General features: G+C 47.3%; 1 protein-coding gene across 1 annotated transcript; it reads right to left on the minus strand.

Moving 5' to 3' along the window:
• Positions 1-1017: 1017 nt before the first annotated feature.
• Positions 1018-10554, minus strand: RBP4 (retinol binding protein 4; the record flags this gene model as incomplete). The annotated part of the gene is made up of 7 exons (XM_080694836.1): positions 10417-10554; positions 10185-10321; positions 9918-10024; positions 3298-3510; positions 2996-3104; positions 2030-2188; positions 1018-1144 (listed from the first exon to the last, which is right to left on the minus strand). The coding sequence occupies exons 1-7, from the start codon at positions 10525-10527 to the stop codon at positions 1018-1020; spliced, it is 963 nt and encodes a 320-aa protein (XP_080550962.1). The 5' UTR covers positions 10528-10554.
• Positions 10555-20802: the final 10248 nt, after the last annotated feature.

Consider the following 20802-nt stretch of genomic DNA (forward strand, 5'->3'; position numbering starts at 1 on the left):
CTTTCTTTCTTTCTTTCTTTCTTTTGTGGTACTGGGGATGGAAAACAGGGGCATTTTATCTCCAAGCAACACCCCCAGCCTTATTTTGTATTCTTTATTTTGAAACAGGGTCTCACTGAGTTGCAAAGGGCCCCACTTAAGTAGCTGGGGCTGTCAGGAACTGTGATCCTCCTGTTTCAGCCTCCCAGATGCTGGGATTACATACATGTGCCACCACGCCCAGCTCTACACTTTATGGTTTCTTTCTTTCTTTCTTTCTTTCTTTCTTTCTTTCTTTCTTTCTTTTTCTTTTTGGTGGTACTGGGGATGGAACCCAGAGGCCTTCTACCTCCGGGCTATACTCCCAGGCCTACCTATTTTATATTTAATTTGGAAACAGGGTCTCACTAAGTTGCTGAGAGCCTCACCACATAGCTGAGGCTGGCTTTGAACCTGCATGCTCCTCCTGTCTCAGCTTCCCAAGCGTGGGGATTACAAGCGTGCGCCACCACGCCCGGCCACTTTATGGTTTCTGAAATGAGTCCTGAATCTGTTTCAGGGCTCAGATTTCTCTGTTAAAGGGTCACATCCACTCTAGGCCCCTACCTTGGGTTCCCAAGGCATTAGAATTATCCATTAATATCAAGAATGTGTGAGGAATGTCCAAAGAACAGTTACAGATGATTATCATCTTCTCGTTTATTAAACACGCATGGAGCCAGGCATGGCGGCATATTCCTTTAACCCCAGTACTTGGGAGGCTGAGAGAGGAGGGTGCCAGGCCAGCCTCTGCAACTTAGCAAGATCCATTTCTAAAATAAAAAATAGAGCTGGCAGGGGTGTGGGTGGTAAGCAGCTCATAGGTAGAAGGCCCTGGTTCAATCCCCAGTAACAAAAAAGAATACACCTGGCTTCCAGAGCCCATCTCCTAACTCCTCCAGGAAACCCTGAGGTTGCATCCCTCTCAACATTTAGACCGCACCTGGGCCAAGAAGTAAATCCCATGCTACAGAAGGGAGGGTGGGTTGTTGCTACAGCTCACCCTGACCCACGCGTCCAGGCCAGGTGTGAGCCGGCGCCCTGCCCAGCGCCCAGGTCCAGCGCTGCCTCCGCTTCCGGGCCTGGCTGCACTGGCTCCCCCGTGGGCCCGGTAGTTAAGACCTTCCTGGGTAAGTAAGGAAACCTCATTTTTTTCACCCCAGTTGAGAAACCTTGGAGATTAGGAGATTTAATGGAGATTAGGTACTAGAAGGAGTCAAAGGACATAGAGATGGGAGGGGAGAATGCCCTTGGCATATGAATGCACGCCCCTATCTGTAACCTGCACACACAAAACTTCAAATCATAGGAAGCTGGCAGCTATATTTTAATAAATCAAAGTTTGGAATCCCAAGCCTCAAATGGTCCCCTAGAAAACTTTAGTTAGATATATACAGTGGACAGGGATAGATCGATTCTTTCCCACACACATCGTTCTGTGCATGGAGGCTTTCTGTCCACCCAAGGAAGGCAGGGAGAGGCGGCAAACTACGCTCCTGAGATAAATAGAGATGAAGATTGAAGGACAGTTAACCAGAAGTTTTCAGATGCAACTGGGTGTCCTTCATGTTGCTACAAAATGTTTCTCTCTGATCCGCTTTGGCAGTAACCTGGAAAAGAGAAAACAAGGCTCTTAATGGCGGGAAGATGGAAGCAGTGCTTGTGTAGATAACCAACAGTGGGGTGGCCTTGGGGCGCCACGGCACCCACAGGATCCTTCATTCAGGTGTATCAGGACAGATGGAAATGTCTGTCATTCATAAACACTCAGGGCTGCTGCTGAGCCTGTGCTTTCTCCAGGGCAGGGGCTCAGTACAGAACAGCACTCCCTTTTATGTCCGCCTCCTGTGCCTCCCTGCATTTCAAGGTCACTCTCCCAATCTCAGGACAGAATGACCAAGTCAGCCTGACTCAGCCTTAGTGATCGTAGGGAGGGCCGCGAGGGACATCAGAGCCACAAGAATCTGCATTTGCATTTAGCTCGGCCACCCACTGGAGATCTTGGACCCACCTGTAGAATGTGAGAAAGAGTGTCTGCTTGGTCAGGTGTTTCCGGAGGATTAAAACTGAGCTAACATGGGCGAAGGGCTCGGTGTGGTGCCTGGCAGCGGTGAAATCCTTTACCAGCCCCGCATGTGGGCTGCTCGGGGCGATGCTTCCACACCTGGGTCTGAGTCCATGTTTGTAGGGGGTTGGTTAAGTGCCCAACAGAAATGTTCAGGTTTGTTCCCCCTTTTCTATACCTTAGCATGCCCTTGTGTGTGTGTGTGTGTGTGTGTGTGTGTGTGTGTGGTACTAGGGATGGAACCCAGAGGCATTCAACCTCCGAGCTACACCTCCAGCCCTGTTTTTTAATTCTTTATTTTGAAACAGGGTCTCACTGAGTTGCAAAGGGCTTCACTAAGTGGCTGAGGCTGCGAACTACAATCCTCCTGTCTCAGCCTCCCAAATGCTGGGATTACAAGCGTGCGCCACCACGCCCGGCTCCCTGTCTGGATTTTGAAAACCAGTTTCTCATAGGAGTGAGTACGTATCAATTCAAAATAGATGGCACACTTGGCTTCTTCATATTACTGTTTGTTTGTGTTTCTCTGGTACTGGGGGGGTGAACCCAGGGGCATTCTATCTCCGATCTATTCCCCCAGCCCAATTTTATTTTGATTCTGGTCTTTCTTATTGCTGAGAATCTCGTTAAGTTGCTGAGGCTGGCCTCCCTCAAACCTGCAATCCTCCTGTCTCAGCCTCCCAGGTCCTGGAATTGCAGGCGTGGACGCCTGGCTATGTTTCTGCTTTTAAAGTGAAGATCAGATAAAGGTAATATCTATAAAAATATTCCATAGTTGTCCCAGGGGATCCTCCAGCAGAGGACAGCTAGCCAACATCATGATTATTTGGTTTCATAGAGAATAAAGAATGTTGGTTGACCTCATTCTCTTTTAAGAACTTGCTTTGTTGATATCTCCATTTATGTTTTTACAGCAATGGCCACATTTGCTGCTCTGTTTTGTCCTGGGAATGCTTACTCCCCACAAACATTAATTCAGTCAGAATGGTTTCGGGGGCAGTAGAGCCAGTTGTAAAATGGCCTGATGTAGCAGAATGAAAGACTGTCCCCTACTTAATTAAAAGTGTCGGGATTAGAGGGGAAAGGCCTAAGACCACTCCCACACAGGGCCTGGAAGAGATCTAGAGGAGGAGAACTGACACCTGGGCCCAGAAGGGGCTGCTTGGAGGCTGGCACTCCCAGGCTGGGTTCCCGCCGCCCTGCGCCCGGCTCACCGTTGTGCTCTATCCACCGGTACTGCCGGTCCAGGCACAGCTCCTCCTGCCGCTGCCTCACCAGCTTCCGTGCCTCGGGGGTCAGGCCGTTAGGGTCCCGTGAGAACACGAAGGAGTAGCTGTCAGCACAGGTGCCGTCCAGGTTGAGCAGGCGGCAGGAGTACTGCAGGGCGAATGTGTCGTAGTCCGTGTCGATGATCCAGTGGTCATCGTCTGCAAGCCAGAAAGCCACAGTGTGGGCGGGCGCCTCGCCCCTGGTGGGCTCAGAGTGGCCCCAGCTGGCTGCCCGTGCCTTCCGGGAACCGACTGTGCCGCCTTAGGGAGCCAGAGGCTACAGAGATTTCTGACCGCTTTTGTAAAAGTGGGCAAGTGAGAAGTGGTCTTGCTTTTTTTTTTTTAATGGAAAAAAGTCATGGCAAGGAAGGAACCTCACTCATGCCAATGGTTCTCTCTCTCTCTCTCTCTCTCTCTCTCTCTCTCTCTCTCTCTCTCTCTCACAATATAAATGATACAGTGTCTTTCCGAGGGACCTCTGAGGAGGCGAGCCCATCAAAACCAGGGAACAAACCTTCCTTCTGCCATCCTCCCCTTTTGCTCTCCGATAAGATCTCCATCTCCTCTCGTGTGAGGACCAGTGACGTCACAGGAGTCTTTCCTGAACATCCACAGCTGCCAGTTCCCACTCACCTCACTAAGAACGTGGCCCTCCTGCCTCCCTCCGTGGGAGGATGCCAGTCTGACAAGCAATGCTTCCTGGCTTCACCCTAATTCAGAACCCTAGTCACTTCTCCCTCCTGGCAAGAGGATAGTTTTTGCCTGGGGTACAAGAAAGCTACTGTCCAACATCAGCTATTCCTTCTTAGAGCGTGTCTCTTCACAACTCTGTGATGGAGGCCGAGCCCAGCCCTTGAAGGATTTAGATGATATTATTCCCCAAGGCTAGGCTGTAATCAATGAAGAGCAAGTGTAAGTGAAGATGGTCAGAATATCGATAAAGGCAGGATGGGAAATAATGTTAATAAGAAAATATATAGAGCTGGCCATTGTGGCGCACGCCTGTGATCCCAGTACTTGGGAGGCTGAGAGAGGAAGATCACAGAGTCAAGGCCAGCCTCAGCAACTTAGCAAGCCCTTCAGAAACTTAGGAAGACTCTATTTCAAAATAAAACAATAGCGCTGGGTGTGGTGGCGCACGCTTGTAAAATCCCTGCGCTTGGGAGGCAGAGACAGGAGGATTGCGCAGGTTTGAAGCCAGCCATGCTGGCTTAAGAGACCCTGTTTCCAAATAAAAATATAAAAAAATAGGTCTGGGAGTGTAGCCCGGAGGTAGAAGGGCTTCCAGGAACCCCAGTACCACAAAAAATAAATTAATAAATAAAACAATAAAATAGGGCTGGGGTGTAGCTCAGAGGTAGAATGCCTCTAGGTTCAATCACATACTCAAAAAAGAAAAAGGAGAAGGAGAAGGAGAGGAGGAAGAAGAAGGGATGGAAGGGAGAGGGGGAAGGGGAAGAGGAAGAAGAGAGAAAAATATAAGGAAAAAGAACATATATGGGTGATTTGCCACAGGGAAAGAAATAATCAGATTTATCCAAATATTCTACATTTGAATACAAGTATGGTATCTCTACCTAATCCAAGCTCCTCGTGGATGTATAACTGTGCTCAAAACTTTCTGGATGATAAATTCCAACCACTGTCCGGGCACTTTCCATATGTTTCCTCAGTTATTTCTCACATCAGCTCCGAGGTGCACTCTATCATTCCATTTTACAGATGAGGAAACTGAGGCCCAGGGAAACTAAAGAACTTCCCTAGGATCACGAAGACCAGGGAAGAACAGGACTCAAACAGAGGAGGGCAGCTCCAGAGTCCAGAGTCCACAGGCTTAGCCTCTGCAACTCCAGCACTCTAGACATTAGGTCTACGGAGTGGGTGGGGAACAAGAAAGGAAAAGGCGTCATGTCGTCTCCATCTGTTGCCCAGGTCCTGCAGCAAGGGAGAATGTGCCTAGATGGTACTCATGCTGGAGGAAGGCAGAGGGGCCGGATGCTCTGGCATTAGCAGGGCCATCTCTAGGGCTCACCCTACGTCCCCTCTGGTTGCACCTGAGACCCCTGGAGCGTGGGCCTCGGGTGGGCTGCAGCCCAAACCCAGATCCTGTAGAGGGGTTGCCACAGGAGAGAGCATGGGGTTCCCTTCTTCAACCCTGACCTGCCCAAGAGGGGGAGCCACCCCTGCACCTTCCAGGCCGTCCCAGGCTGAGTGTCAGAAGCCAACTGGGAGGATGTCCCAGCCGATGACTGCTCGGCAGTGACCGTGGAATTATTCAGCAGATGGGCCAGGAATAGAAGTCCCGGGCTGCCGCTGGGCTTCGCCCTAACCAGGCTTTTCTTCCCTGGCTATGGGACCACTGTGTCATCACGAGCATCCCAGGAGCCTGCCCTCAGACACAAAAGCACCCACCTTTGAAATGTTACCTCTGCTCAATGTCTAGGCAGCTATTAGCTTGGGAAGTCTGCAGCTTAAAAAAAAAATCCAGCTGGGCATGCTTGTAATCCCAGCATTTGAGAGGCTGAGATAGGAGGATCGCGGTTTGTGGACAGCTTCAGCTACTTAGTGAGGCCCTTTGAAACTCAGTGAGATCCTGATTCCAAATAAAGAATTAAAAAAATAGGGCTGGGAGTATAGCTTGGAGGTGGAATGCCCCTGGGTTTCATCTCCAGTACTGAGAGAAAAAAAAAAAAAACCTTTTCCCAATATTTTTGCCAGATTGTGAATTTTGACATAGAATCTAAGTAACTTTCAATGCATGATTTTTGTAAAGTTGGCCACTGTTCTTAACTCTGAAAGAAGGCCAAGTTGGCTTGGTTGATCTCCAGACTTTTCTTGGCAGGATAGTTCAAAGATGAAGAGTTAAAATCCTAACAACATTGACCAGACTAGACTCCCTTCTAAGAGTAATTTCAAGAGACCTGCCTGAGCGGAAAGAATGTGCTCAGCTCTGCAGCCTCCCGACACCCAGCAGCCAGGTGTCTGCAGACCCACATGCCCCCAAATGTTTCCAGATGGCAGCTAACTGCATGCAGTAGAATAGGCGGGGATCTTGCTGGAGACAGCAGCTAGAGCCCGGACTCCCTCCAACTCCCGAGGAAGCCAGGCTGCGCCACACCCATGTCTACAACGTACCCTCACACACTGGGTTAGAGGTTTGATTGCCAGTCCCCAAAGCAAAGATAAAGTCTGTGACCTGGTTCTGTTAAAGATCTGTCCCTCACTGCTGTGGTTCTAGAACATGTTTCTCTAGTCTCCTAGACCTGCACCCACCAAAGCAACCAAAGCTCAGGTGAGATGCTTCCTGAGGTTCTCAGGTCTAACGGGCCAGCTGAGCCAAGCAGATGATAGACTGTAAGCTATTCTTAATTATTCACCAGAATAACCTGATGGGCCCCAGCAAAGCGAGGCGAGTCTGAAGCCTCCATACCTGAGTAAGCCAAGATAACTCTTCGGATTGAAGAGTTATCTAGGCCCGTAGTTCTCAAACTTCAGTATGCAGACTCCAGAGCCTACCTACCCCAAAAGCTTCTGATTCTTAGTCAGGTTTGGGGCCTAGAAATCTGCATTTAACAAATACCACAGCTGATTTAGGTACATGAGGTCCAGGGTCCCTGACTTAAGCAACACATTGGAGATGCCTGCATTCAGCCTCTTCACCGGCAGAGTGATGGACTTTATATCTGGGACAAAAAAAAAAAAAAGGAGAATTTCTGTGCATGTCTTTCTGGGAGAACCCCAAACAATGATGAGCATCGCTAATACTGAGCACTCACTCTGCACAGGCTAAGCATTTCCATGCATTACCTCAAGGAGTTCTTCCAAGAATCTTAGGAAACAGTAACTATTCTCTATTCCCACTCCACAGCTAAGGAATAGAATTTCAGAGTGTCTAGTCCACGGTGACGCCCGTATTCAACCAAGACAGGCGGATGGCAACACCCATCACTCTTGAGAAGTCCTGCTCACAGAGCTGGCAGAACTCGGAGAGAAGGAGTCCAATCTGGAGCACGCCCCAGGCTGTGGCAGCAGAGGTCTGTTAGCACTGACGCTTAAGATTCAACTGCGGAGGTCTGTTACGTTTCATTGTTAAATAATCGGATGAAAAATTTAATGAGCATCTGTCTTTGCATATTTTTTCCTCCCTATCAGAAAATGCTTCAGTCTAAACAGATCCACCCTGGGGGCTGTAATAGGCAGAGAAGGGGAGAACCTGAAGATGTGGGCCTCTCTCCAAGTGGCCTTCAAATCCTCCTGCCCAACCTCGTGTTAAATGTGATGAGACTAATCTTAGGGAAGAAAGAAACTAGCATGGGGAATCAAAGCAGAGCTTGCAAGGAAGACTCCACACAAGCACAGAAAACGGTGGAAAGTAGGCCATCAACGGGTCGTGCTCAAGAGCCTCAGCAAACAGAGGCAGTTGGTGGCCCTGGGTTAGGAGGTGCCACTAAGCGCCAGCCATTGGCTGTGTGTTCCTGCGCCTGCCACGCGGTCCCTCTACTCGTAACACAAGACTTGAACGCAGTGGTGTCTGTGCGTTCTCCCACGCCAGACCCAGGATGTAAAGCTACAATTTTCTCCCCGGAGGGAGAACAAGAAGCAATAATATCAAACACAGAAAGCTGACACGCAGGCGCTGTTCCAGGTGATTTTGTGAATGCCAGTTCATTGAGTCCTGATAACAACTCCATGAGGCAGGTACAATGACCAGCTCCACTTTGCAGAGGAGGAAACTGAGGCGAGAAAGGCTAAGGAAGGTCCCACGGGTAGTGGCTGAGTTGGGGACTTAAACCCAGGCAGTCTTAATTGTAACAAGGCGGAGGAGTTTATTCTTCCACATGATACTTACCCCACTTAACATCTCTAACAATTGCTTTCAAGAAAGGAAATTCTACATAGAATGAAAATGCACAAAAGGTAAAAGCAGAACTAAGCTGGCTTGGTAGACACAGGAGAAGGTAAGAGACAAACCCTCCCTCCTTACCAAGTCTTCTCTCACCCAGCCTGAAGACTGTTCTTTGCAGTAGTGCATCTCAAAGTGCTAAGAGCATTCTGTGTTTGTTCTTTCCGAGAATGAGTAACCTTGTACCTCCCACTGTCGGTTTTTGTAATCTGCTGTCAGAAAAGTGTGTGTGTATATGTATTTGTGAGTGGAGGGAGTGAGGTGTTTTTTTGTTTTTGTTTTTGTTTTTGGTGCTGGGGATTGAATTTAGGAGCATTCTACCTCTGAGCTTCACCTCCAGCCCTTTTTATTTTTTTCTTTTCAAACAGGATCTCACTAGGTTGCTGAGGCTGGCTTCCAACCTATGACCCTCCTGTCTCAGCCTCCTAATTACTGGGATTATAGGCATGTGCCACCACACCCAACAGAAAACTGTATCTTTTAACTCTAAATTAATCATTTGGGAAGTTTGTTGCGCTATATGAAATAAAATTTTTTTATTAATTTTAAGGATAAAAATCATCTGCCCTGTAATATACCAATTTATCAATACAACATACATTAATACTAAAATGTAATTTTGTAAAAAAAAATTCAGTTTCATCTAACCCATGACTTTGGAGGAAGTCAAAGAATACATGCCACATGTAGACGGATGAGTTACCTAAAGGACACTTCTGCTCTGGGTCACCAATAGAACAGCCCTCCCACCCTGCACAGCCTCAGGGCTCTATCTCCCAGGAGAGCACAAACAGTACTTGGCAAGTGCCAGTCTGTGTTAGGAGACTCTACAGTTTGGGGCCACACAAGCGGGGCCTGGGAGTTGGAACCCTTGGTCTCTGGCAATGGTCCTCTCAAATTTGTCTCCTGATCTGGGGCAAAGCTCTACCCTCTCTGGGCCTCAGTTTGTTTATCTGTATGTGACCCTCCCCCCTCCCTAGAGTTTACTTTTCCTAAGATTTCACAATAGGATTCACCCTGGCTTGGGTCTTCTCTAGCTACCAGGTGTACTCCAGATTGAAAACAGGAAAAACAGGGCAGTGTGTGAATGTTGAGGGGCGATACAGAAAGCACACAGATAGGGTGCTTTCCTTAGTAGGTCAAGTCTTAAGACGCCCTGCTGCGGGTTCTCAGCACCTCGCCAAGCATCTGGGTTTTGGTGCTTGGGGGAAAGGAAAGCGGCCATTGGCACCCAGAAGGAGGGGGCCAAGGGGAAGCGTCTGAGGCCAGAATCCTAGCATCAGCAGGACACTGGGTGGGGGTGAGCCAACTCTATTCACAAAGTCCCCTCCATCCCTGGGTTGGAGTCTCAGGGATTCAGCCAAGAACCAAAGGAGATGCAAATCTGAGTGGAGTGGTGAAGTAGGAGACAGTGCTGAGTGGGTTGCACCCGGAATGGGAAAATGGCGCCTGGCAAGCCCAAAGGTCCTTTTGAGCTTGGGCCAGGTTTCTGGGGCTAGCTGCTCCCCATCCCGACCTCCCAACCTCAGGCGGGGCAGAGGGTTCCTGCACACACAGAGCTTTCCTCAGTCCATTTTTCCTGAGAGTGCAAGGAAGAAAAACCCCAGCGCTTTGGCTGGGGAGGCCTCCAATCCCCAAAGGCCCCGCAGGTCTGGCTACTCACTTCCTCGCTGGAGAAAGGAGGCTACGCCCCAGTACTTCATCTTGAACTTGGCAGGGTCTTCGGTGTCGGTGAAGGTGCCCACCATGTCTGCGCACACTTCCCAGTTACTGCAAAAGCCAAGGGGGTGTTCAGCCAAACCTCGTAAACAGCTTCCTCTCTCCCTCCCACCCCGCTGCCCGCCGCCGTCCCTCCCCACTCGCCCTGCGCCCCAGGCGGGGGCCCGAGGGACCCCGCAAAGCGCAGCCCAGCGGCCCGGAGACCACCGACCTCAAGAGGCGGACGCGGCCCTTGGCGGTGGCGCTCATGTGGCCGTTCTCGTCCACCGTGAACTCGGCGATGATGTTGTCTTGCAGAAAGAGACCCTCGGGGTCCTTCTTGGCGATGGCGTACCAGGTCCCGGAGAACTGCGAAAGGGATGAGAGGCGGGGGGCCCGGTGTGTGTGCGTGTGTGTGTGTGGGGGGGGTCGGGGGCGCGGGGCCCGGGGGGGCCGATACCTACGCGAGCCTTGTCGAAGTTCTCCTTGACTCGGAAGCTGCTGACCCTGCAGTCGCGCTCCGCCCGGCCGCTGCCCAGCGCCGCCAGCAGCACGAGCGCCCACACCCACTCCATCTCGCGCAGGAGTCCGCCCTGCGGGGGGCGCGCCGTGAGCCTCGGGAGCCTGGGGGGCCCGCCCGCCATCCCGCCCGCCCCCGGGGCCGCTCACCACCCGGAGCCGCGTAGCCTGGCCGTGCGCGCGTGGACAGAGGAGCCGGCGCCCCGGCCGCCCGCCGCGCTTTAATAGCGCTCGGCCCAGGGGGTCGCGCTTTCGTAACCGCGCGGGGTGAAAGACCGAGGGGAGGCGCCGGCCGGCCCGCCAGCGCTTGCACAACCCTGACTCGCCGCGCCCAGCCACCTCCAGGCACGGCTCGCGGGGCTGCCTGCCGCGGGGCGGCTCGGCCCAGCTCTCCGGCCGCGGCGCGGGGCCCAGCCCTGGCCCGGTACCCAGCCCCCGTGCCGACGGCGCCCGGGGTTCCCGCGCCTGGCTGCAGGCTCAGGGCCGCCTGCCGGGGACACCCGAGGGCGAGGGGGGGCCCGCGATGCTCCCCGGGGCGCCGGTGCCCGGCCCGGCTGTGCCAGGGGGGCCCCTCTGCCTTCTAAGGGCCAGTTGTGCAGGGGTTTGGGGAAATGTTGGCCAAGGGCTTTTTCCTTTTATAAAAGATGCATTTTACTCTTTGAGGAGAGTTGCGGTGCCCTCCGAGTCAATATTTGCTCTTTAGTTTCAACATCTTTAGGAGCATTAAAATGCTCCCTGTTAAATATTCTCTAGAAACACGACTCTGGTCAGGACAGGAAATATTCCAGGAGCTTTGGTGGTCAAGTGGTTGGTTGTCTACATTTCCCCTGAACCCACTTTGACACGCACACACCTAGCAATTGCTTTTTATATTATTATTATTATTATTATTATTAGTGGTGGTGGTGGTGGTACTGGGGTTCCTGGAAACCCTTCTGCCTCAGATTACACTCCCAGACCTATTTTTTATACTTTTTTATTTTGAAACAGGGTCTCGTAAGCCAGCACGGCGGCTGGCTTCAAACCAGTGCAATCCTCCTGTCTCTGCCTCCCAAGTGGGGGATTACAAGCATGCGTCACCACGCCCAGCTAATTTTTATTTTTTTTATAAGTGGAACATATTGAGAGTGGTGTACATTTACATTGTGCTTCATGCCCTTCCCCCTCTCTTCCCCCCCAATAGAGAGTGTCCAGGTTAATCACGTTGTATTTATGCTATTACACATATTCGTATGTAGCTCCTCCATTGAACAACCTCAGCATTCTTCCTCTCCTATCCTTCCATTCAAGCTTTACTGAGATTTCCCCTCCATCATCTGGAGTCCCTCTGGTATTACAGCTACTCCCTAGCTTGGGCATATTAGAAAAAACTATGCCCCTTCTCTTTCTGTGCTTAACTAATCTCACTTAACATAATGTTCTCTAGCTCCTTCCATGTTCTTGCAAATGCTATTATTTTATTTTTCCTTATAGCTGAATAGAATTCCATTGTGTGTATTTCCCATAATTTTGCAATCCACTCATCTGTTGATGGAGATCTAGGTCGGTTCCATATTTTGGCTATTACAAACTGTGCTGCTATGAACATGGGTATTGCATATGTTACTGTAGTTCTCTGATTTCAACCCCTTTGGAAAGACACCCAGGAGTAGTAGAGCCGGATCATATGGTGGATCTATTCACAGTTTTCTAAGGAATCTCCATACTGATCTCCATAGTGGCTGAACTACTTTGCACTCCCACCAACAGTGTAAAAGAGTTCCTCTTTCCCCACATCCTCACCAGCAATTGTTGTTGTTTGACTTTTTTATGTTTGCCACTCTGATTGGGGTTAGATGGAATCTCAGCGTAGTTTTGATTTGCATCTCCCTGATGGCTAGTGATGTTGAACATCTTTTTATGTATCTATTGGCCCTTTGTATCTCTTCTTTTGTGAAGTGTCTATTCATTTCAGTTGCCCATTTCTTGATTGGGTTGTTTGTTTTGCTAGTGTAGAGTCTTTTGAGCTCTTTGTATATTCTGGATATTAGCCCCCTATCAGAGTGGTGGCTGGTAAAGATCTCCCATTCTGTAGGCTTCTTCTTTAGGTTCTTGATGGTTTCCTTTGATGAGAAGAAGCTTTTTAGTTTGAAGAGATTCCACTTATTAATTCTTGCTTTAATTTCCTGCGCTTTGGAAGCTTTTGATGCATTTTTTGTTGTTGAAACAACAAAGGGAGTTGGTTGAGGAGCAGAGTGAAGGAGAGTAATAACAAGGTCACTGGTCTAAGTCCAAGGGCTCACCAAGGCATTTTACCTTCATCACAGGACTAGGCACTCATGTATTTTTCTCTTTCCATCATAGTTGAAGAGTTCCATTAATCTCATCAAAGCAGCCAGAATGTAGATTTTGATAAGAACTGGTAATAGGGCAAAGATATCTCTTTCCTTGGGATTCTTCCCGTACAATATCAGTCCTGTCCCCTTGGCTCAAATTGGAAGAAACTAGGATGAATCTGGATCATTTTGCTGCTCCCAGGCCTGAAATAAGAGAAGTGGGGGGGGGTTGTCAAACAGAGAACAGGAGTTGATTGGTTCCAAAACCAGCCCATCAGCTCCTCCTCCTCCTCCTCCTCCTCCTCCTCCTCCTCCTCCTCCTCCTCCTCCTCCTTTGTTTTGGTTACTGGGGATGGAACCCAGGGGCATTATACCTCTGAGCTACACCCCCAGACCTATTTTTTATTCTTTATTTTGAAACAGGGTTTCACTAAATTGCAGAGGGCCTCACTAAGTAGCTGAGGCTGTCCGAGAACCACAGTCTTCCTGTCTAGCCTCCCAAGTACTGGGATCCCCTTCAGCTGCCTCTGAACCCCTTTGGAACACGCAGTGGCGTCCTTCAGCTCACTGTGACGTTTTGGATACGTGGCTGCCTGTTCTCTGCTCTCATTTTCCACCTTCCTTTCTGCTCTTGGACCCATCTGAGTCCCCACTTTTTCTGGGGTGCCAACTATGATGCATTGAACTCATTGCTACCCCAAAGTTAGGAAAGTCTGTTTCTGGCCAATTAGATGATTTTTTTTTAACCAAAAGATATATATGATCATCTCTCAGGATCTCTAGAGCATTACCTCCAGGCCCCCTGAGGGTACCAAAATTCAGGGATGCTCAAGTCCCTTATCCAATAGCGTAATATTTGCCTATAACCTGTGTATATCCTCCTGCCAGCTTTATTTCATCTCTAGATAATGTCTAATACCTACTACGACATAAATGCTATGTAAGTAGTGGTTAAATTGTATTGTTTAGGGAATAAAGGCAAGGAAAAAGTCTGTACATGTTCAGTACAAACCCAATTATAATATATTGCCATGTAAATAGTTAACTCGATTTTTTTAGGGAATGATGACAAAAGGGGAAAAAAAAAGCCAGTAGAGAAGCAAGTAACATAGGCCTCACTACATAGTGCACAACAAGACTGGAGGAGAACGGCACTCAACGACGAGGGCGGGAGGGAGGCTGAAGACCCCACAGCAGCGTGTGCGGAGACAGCACCTCATTCCACCAATCCAGCATGTGCTTGGCGTGCAGCTAATTCAAGGTCTTCTTTTTGGATCATTCTGGATTGTTTTCTTTGAATATTTTCTATCTGTTATTGGTTGAATCTGGAGATGTGGAGCCCATGGATAAGGAGAGCTGATTTTAATCCCAGACAACTCACATAAGGCAAGCTCCAGAGCCCTCCTGCAGGAACCGTGTATTTGACCATATACGTTTCTGTGTACCCTGCCTGAGAAAGGACTTCAGGGGACCTCTGTATCCCTCATCCAGTGCTTGGATTGCCTCTTCAGCATTCCAGGGCAGAGGTCTTCCTGTTTCTGCTCCGACTCCTCCAGTGATAGACAGCTCCTGGCTTGGCATAGTTACCTTTGGATGGTTCTTACTGCCAGAAAAGATGTCTTAATCCTGCCTGTTCTTTATACCTCCTCCCTAGAACATATCCGGGTGTTCCTTGGGCACCCTGTATATGCAGGAAATTTTAATGCATTTGTGTGGTGATTGCTTTTGCAGCAACACTTATTTATTCTTAGGTATTTAAAAGCTGGTGTGAACTGGGCATGGTGGCACACACCTGTAATCCTAGTACTTGGGATGCTGAGACAGGAGGATTGTAGGTTTGAGGACAGCCTGAGTAATGTAGTGAGATTGTCAGGGACCTAGTGAGACCCTATTTCAAAACAAAAAATAAAAAGGGCTGGGGGTTTGGCCCAGAGGTAGAATGCCCCTGGGTTCAACCCTCAGTTACTAAAACACACACACACACACACACACACACACACACACACACACACACTCCAGTGTAACCTCTCTTCTCCTCTCCTCTTCTCTTCTTTCTTTCTCTCTTACTAATAAAACATCACGAACTTTGGTGTTTTAGATACAGCAAACAAAACAGTTTATTTTGGCATTCTTTCCCTGGTTTCTTCATGATTACAAATACATGAATTCAGGTCAACTGATGTTTTTAACTTCATTGCTTTGAAACTGATCCTCATAAAATAACCTTTCAGATAATACATATAGGTATAATATCAAAAGGAAAAAATGTTCACAGCGGCTACCTCGGTATTACAGAATTAGAGGCATTTAAAGTTTTTTGGGGGTATCTTTTTGTATTTTTAAAATACCTATAAGGAAGCCAGGCGTGGTGGCACACGGTTGTAATTCCTGCGCTTGGGAGGCTAAGACAAGAGGATCGCGCAGGTTCAAAGTCAGCCTCCGCTGGCTTAAGAGACCCTGTTTCCAAATAAAAAACATAAAATAGGTCTGGGAGTGTAGCCCAGAGGTAAAAGGCCCCTGGGTTCCATCCCCAGTAACACACACACACACACACACACACACACACACACACACACACACACTATAAGGGAAATGTTTAAGTGAAAAAACAATATTTTTGAGAACATTTTAAAAAATTTTCTGTAAGTAGATTTATGAATTTAGTCGCATCTTATGGATCACATATAATACACTCTCGTTTCCTAGACATGCTTTATGGAGAGACAGATCATGTTCCATTTATTTTGTTATCAACTCCCCCCCCCACCACCACACACACACACACTTTTCCAGGGGAGACCTCAGGAGACACATGTCGTATGTGCTCAATCAATAGTTATTGATTTTGTTTTTAGTGGAATTAATCACTTTGCATAAGCTTTATAATTTGTTCTAAAAGACCTGGTCGGGTGTCACCTTGACTACTGTTTACCTTTCAGGATTTAGCACATTAGCCGAGGCGGCCACATGTCTTTTCACCAAAGCATCTGCCCTGGAGAGTGGTGTAAACTTGGGAACTGCATCTGCCTGCCCTCGCCGCCCCTGTCCCCCTCTCTTCCCAAAGCTCTATAAAGCTACAAGCCTCAATTCTGGACAATGGAATGTATATTTTTAAATTTTTCTATAGGGAGCCGGGTGTGGTGGTGCACGCTTGTAATCCCCGCGCTTGGGAGGCAGAGACAGGAGGATCCCACAAGTTCGAAGCCAGCCGCGCTGGTTTAAGAGACCCTGTTTCCAAATAAAAAAGTATAAAATAGGTCTGGGAGTGTTTCCCGGAGGTAGAAGGGCTTCCAGGAACCCCAGTGCCACACACACACGGGAGTGTTTCCCGGAGGTAGAAGGGCTTCCAGGAACCCCAGTGCCCCCCCCCCCCACACACAAAAATTCTATAGGGAAAATGTTTCACAGAAAACCAAAAATATTTTCTTTGAGAATATTTTTCTTGCCTTTCCCTCTCCCAGACAGGGTTCCGAAAAGCTGCCCGTCGGATCATCCGTGTTCTCCTTTCTTCTCTCCTCTCCTCTGCTGTTGGTGGAGCCTCCAGCAGCCTGGCTGCTTTGGTGATTGAATGTATAAAAATGAGAGAAGAGAGCTCGCAGGTTTAAACTACCGAGATTGGAGGGATTATCTGTAACAGAACTGAACGTTAACACTAACAGAAGCAAACAAGCCACTGGCCGCTAGAAAATATCGAAAAGTTTTCACTATCCTTGAGAGAAGAGGTAATGCAACATATTTCTTACCCTCGAACAAATTAAGCATTTTCAACCACTCTATTTTGTACCAACTGACATTTACAGCCACATCCCAACGGAACAGAGAAGCCAAGAAAAATGAAAAACAAGGAAACTGGGCAGCAGTTCTCTTCTGGCATTTTAAAGATGCCAAAAATCATGGGTTGAAAACGAAAAGGCCGGTATAGCCGATGTTTTCAGGTAAAAGCGTCAAACTCGTTTTTGTTTTTTTTTCCTTCAAGGTTTTTTCAGTGGTTGCAAAGCCATCAGTCAATCTCATCAGTGTAGATGCCAATACTATGGGGACCGCCTGCTGAATGGTTTCAGGATGTTGGCCACACCCACTGATTAGGTAGGGGCTCTCCTGGGAGCAGTGTGCAGGAGAGGGCCCTTCCCGGCGGGCTGCCAGGATGTGTTGGAAGCCCTGTCTGTGATGAATAATGGCACAGACAGAGCATCTGGCTAAGGTAAGGCTGGAGAGTGGGTTCAACCTAAAGATCCCAGCGTGCTGAGTTAACCCCGATATTGCTGTTGGAACTTCAACCTCCAGTGTACACTCTGAACACAAGTTCCTGGAGAAATAGTTAGCTACAATGGGAGATTTTAGTAAAGATGGCACTAAATATGACATGTGCTCATTTATGTAGAATACAACTATTTAACTGAAAGTTAGTTTAAAGAAGTTAAATCATTTTCTAGTATATCCATAGATTTTTATTATTTATTTATTTATTTATTTATTTATTTATTTATTTATTTATGTGGTACTGGGGATGGAACCCTTCTACCTCTGGGCTACACTCCCAGACCTATTTTATGTTTTTTTTTTGTGGTGGAAATAATAATCTTTTAATTAAATATTGTTGAAAAATAATAATTACATGGAAAAGAATAAAATTGGACCCTTACCTAATCCCACATACAAGTATTAACTCAAAATAGATAAAAGACCTAAATATATATCTTAAGACTATAAACTTTTAGAAGAAAATCTGGGTCATAAAACCTCGCAACATTGAAATTGGCAGTGATTTCTTGGATATGATTTCAATGGCACAGGCAACAGAAGAATATACAAACTCCCTAAAAAATAATAAAAAAATATTGTATATCCAAAGACAATGTAAACAGAGTTAAAAGTTACTAATAGAATTGGATAAAATATTTCCAAATGCTATATCTGAAGGTATATTAATATTCCAACTAGAAATCCTAAAAATTAACAACAATAAAGGCAAACAATACAATTTAGAGATAGGTAAAAGACTAACATAAATAATGAATCTCCACAGATAACCAATCTTAGTTGTCTGTTGGATGGAAAGTCTTGTTTCTCTGGTTCTGGTGAGTGTTACCTATTTCTTCTTTGTAGTTAATCTCTTTGAGTATTTTCTCTAGCGCTGGTTTTGAAGACATAAATTCCTTCAGTTTCTGTTTGTCATGGAAGCTTCTTATTTCTCCATCTAATTTGATAGAAAGTTTTGCTGGGTAGGACATTTTTGGCTGGAAGTTGTTTTCTTTCAGAGTTTGGAATATGTTACTCCAAGCCCTTCTGGCTCTCATGACTTGGTTTGGGAAGTCTGGAGTGATTCTAATTGGTTTGCCTCTGAATGTCACTTGGCCCTTTGTTTTTGTTGCCTTTAAGATTCTCTGCTTGGCTTCCACATTGGTCATTTTGACAATTGTATGGCGTGGGGATCCTCTTCTCTGATCCTGTCTAAAGGGAGTTCTATAAGTTTCCTGGACCTGTGTATCAACCTCTTGCTCTATGTTTGGAAAATTTTCTGCTATTACTTCCTTGAAGAGATTGTTGATCCCTTTGGTTTCACTTTCTTTTCCCTCCTCTATTCCAATTATTCTTAGGTTAGCTCTCTTAAGATGGGCCCATATTTCTTCAATGTCAGATTCCTGCTGTTGTATATTTTTTTCTAGATTAGAAACTATGCGTTCATTTTTGGATTGCTCATCTTCTAAGAGCGAGATTCTGTTCTCCATGTGGTCTAATCGGTTGTTTGTGCTTTGAATTGAGGCCTTTACTTCATTAATTGCATCCTTTATCTCTTTTTGGCTCTCTCTGAGTTCTTTTCGAAGCACCTCTATTATTTCTACAGTTATTTTCCTGATTTGATCTTCTAGAAATCTCTGATTTTCTGTTTTATCAGGTTCTGATGTTGTGGGGTTGTGGGCATTCATTGCCCCAGTGTTATTCCTCTTTCCCATGATTTCGGAGGTTTGTGCCTTCTCTGGGTTTTTCCCTTGGGTCACTATGAATTCACTTAAGGTGCTCTGGATCTCGAGTCTGTAGTATCTCAGACCCCACTACTCCTTTACTGGGTTGTATCACAGAGTCTCCGACCCAGGGAGTCGATAGAGGCTGCTTTAAACTATGGGGGGTGCCAGGTTGCACGTTCTCCTATGGTGTGATATCTCTGCCACCCCCACTCCCTCACTGGGTCAAGTCCCAGGGGGTACAGTACTGGGATTTCTCCTCTGTGGCCCACAATTTGACTCACTGTTCTTGAGTACGCAGATGTAGCTGTACTGGACTCGGTGAATTCACTGCTGCTGCTGCTGGTGGCAATATGGCGCCGCTGCCACGCCCTCGGCCGTGAGGCTGGCGTATTTTTTCTTCTCTGGTTTTGAGTTCCACTTTGAGTTCCTGCAGCGTGTGCTGAGCTCAGCCACTGGGAGCTCTAAATGCTCTCTGCGCCGAAAGATCCCGCCTGGCTGTTCCGCAGCGGCTCACCTTGACTTGCTGTAGCCGTCCGGTGAGTTTGCCGCTGCCACCGGCAGTATGGCGCTGCTGCCGCGTCTCGGGCGCGTGTATCTCCTCTTTGGCTCTGAGCTCTGTTCTCAGTCCGCTTTCTCTCTGGAGCCTGGTGGTTTTTTTGTTTTTCTGGTGATGGTGTTTTCTGGCTATGAAAGGCGCTGGTTTTGTGGTAATGGAGATTGGTTGTTAGCGGGGCTCTTAAGCCCCGCTTTTCTCGGTCGCCATCTTCCCGGAAGTCCTCCTATTTTATGTTTTATTTGGAAACAGGGTCTCTTAAGCCAGCACGGCTGGCTTCAAACCTGCGCGATCCTCTTGTCTCCACCTCCCAAGTGCGGGGATTATAAGTGTGCGCCACCACGCCCAGCTATCCATAGGTTTTCAAAAGAATTGCCTGGATTTTTTAAAAATGTAACTCCTGTATTAGTAACAATATATTATGTTATTTGTTTAGATTTTAAATTCCTTAAGAAAGGGTTTCTGAATATTCCCATTTAGTAACTGATATGAAGTGTAGTTTTAGGATAAGTTATTATCACTTAATGACTGTGTTACCTTGGGCAAGTTACTCAATTTCTCTGTGCTTCAAGTTCTCACCTGTAAAATATAGCTAATAATAATATCTACCTCATAATATTGTTGTAAGAATTAAATGAGATGATATGTGTAAGAGCCCTAGAAGAATAACTGGCAAATGTTATTTATGTTAACTCTTATCATTACCATGTAACTAACTTACTTTCTTTTCCTTCCTTAGTGAGGCCCTTTGCAACTCAGTGTGATTCTGTTTCAAAATAAATAATAAAAAAATAGGGCTGGGGATGTAGTTTGGAGGTAGAATGGTAGAATGCTCCGGTTTCCATTCCCAGTACCACACACACAGAGGAAAAAAAAAAAAATCCATCCTAGGGGCCAGGTGTGGTGGTGCATGCCTGTAATCCCAGTATTTGGGAGGGTGAGACAGGATTAGAGGTTCGAGGCCAGCCTCAGCAACTTATTGAGACTCTCAGCAACCTAGCAAGACTCTGTTTAAAACACAAATAAGAAAGGCTGGGAGGTGTAGCTTAGAGGTAGAATGCCTCCACCTCCAGCTTCAATCCTCAGTTCCACAAAATAAATAAGTAAAATAAGTCCATCCTAAGCAGTTTGATAATTTTTTATTTTAAAATATGACATTTTCTTAAATTGGCTCTGTTTTAGAGTGCCTAGGCATGAACAGCCAATAAAAGACACAAAGATCTTGCCAGCCTGGGCCAGAAGCTCTGCTGAGGACTCCCCAGGAGGAAGGGCGGGCGAAGGAAGGGGGCTCAGTCAAGGACAAGAGGGAAGGAAAGGATGTTTGTGTGCCTGCAAGAGGCAGGCTTCCAGGGTCCCCATTTGAAAACCTTTGCCTAATACCATGCCATTTATCTTAGTTCAGGGAGTTTTAAGGAGCCAGCACAGATCCGGGGGGGGGGGGGCTTATAAACAACAGAAGTTTACTTGTGGGTTCCTGGCTGGGTGTGTCCTGGGAAG

The sequence above is a fragment of the Muscardinus avellanarius genome (assembly GCF_963383645.1).
Source record: "Muscardinus avellanarius genome assembly, chromosome: 4".
NCBI lineage: Eukaryota > Metazoa > Chordata > Mammalia > Rodentia > Gliridae > Muscardinus > Muscardinus avellanarius.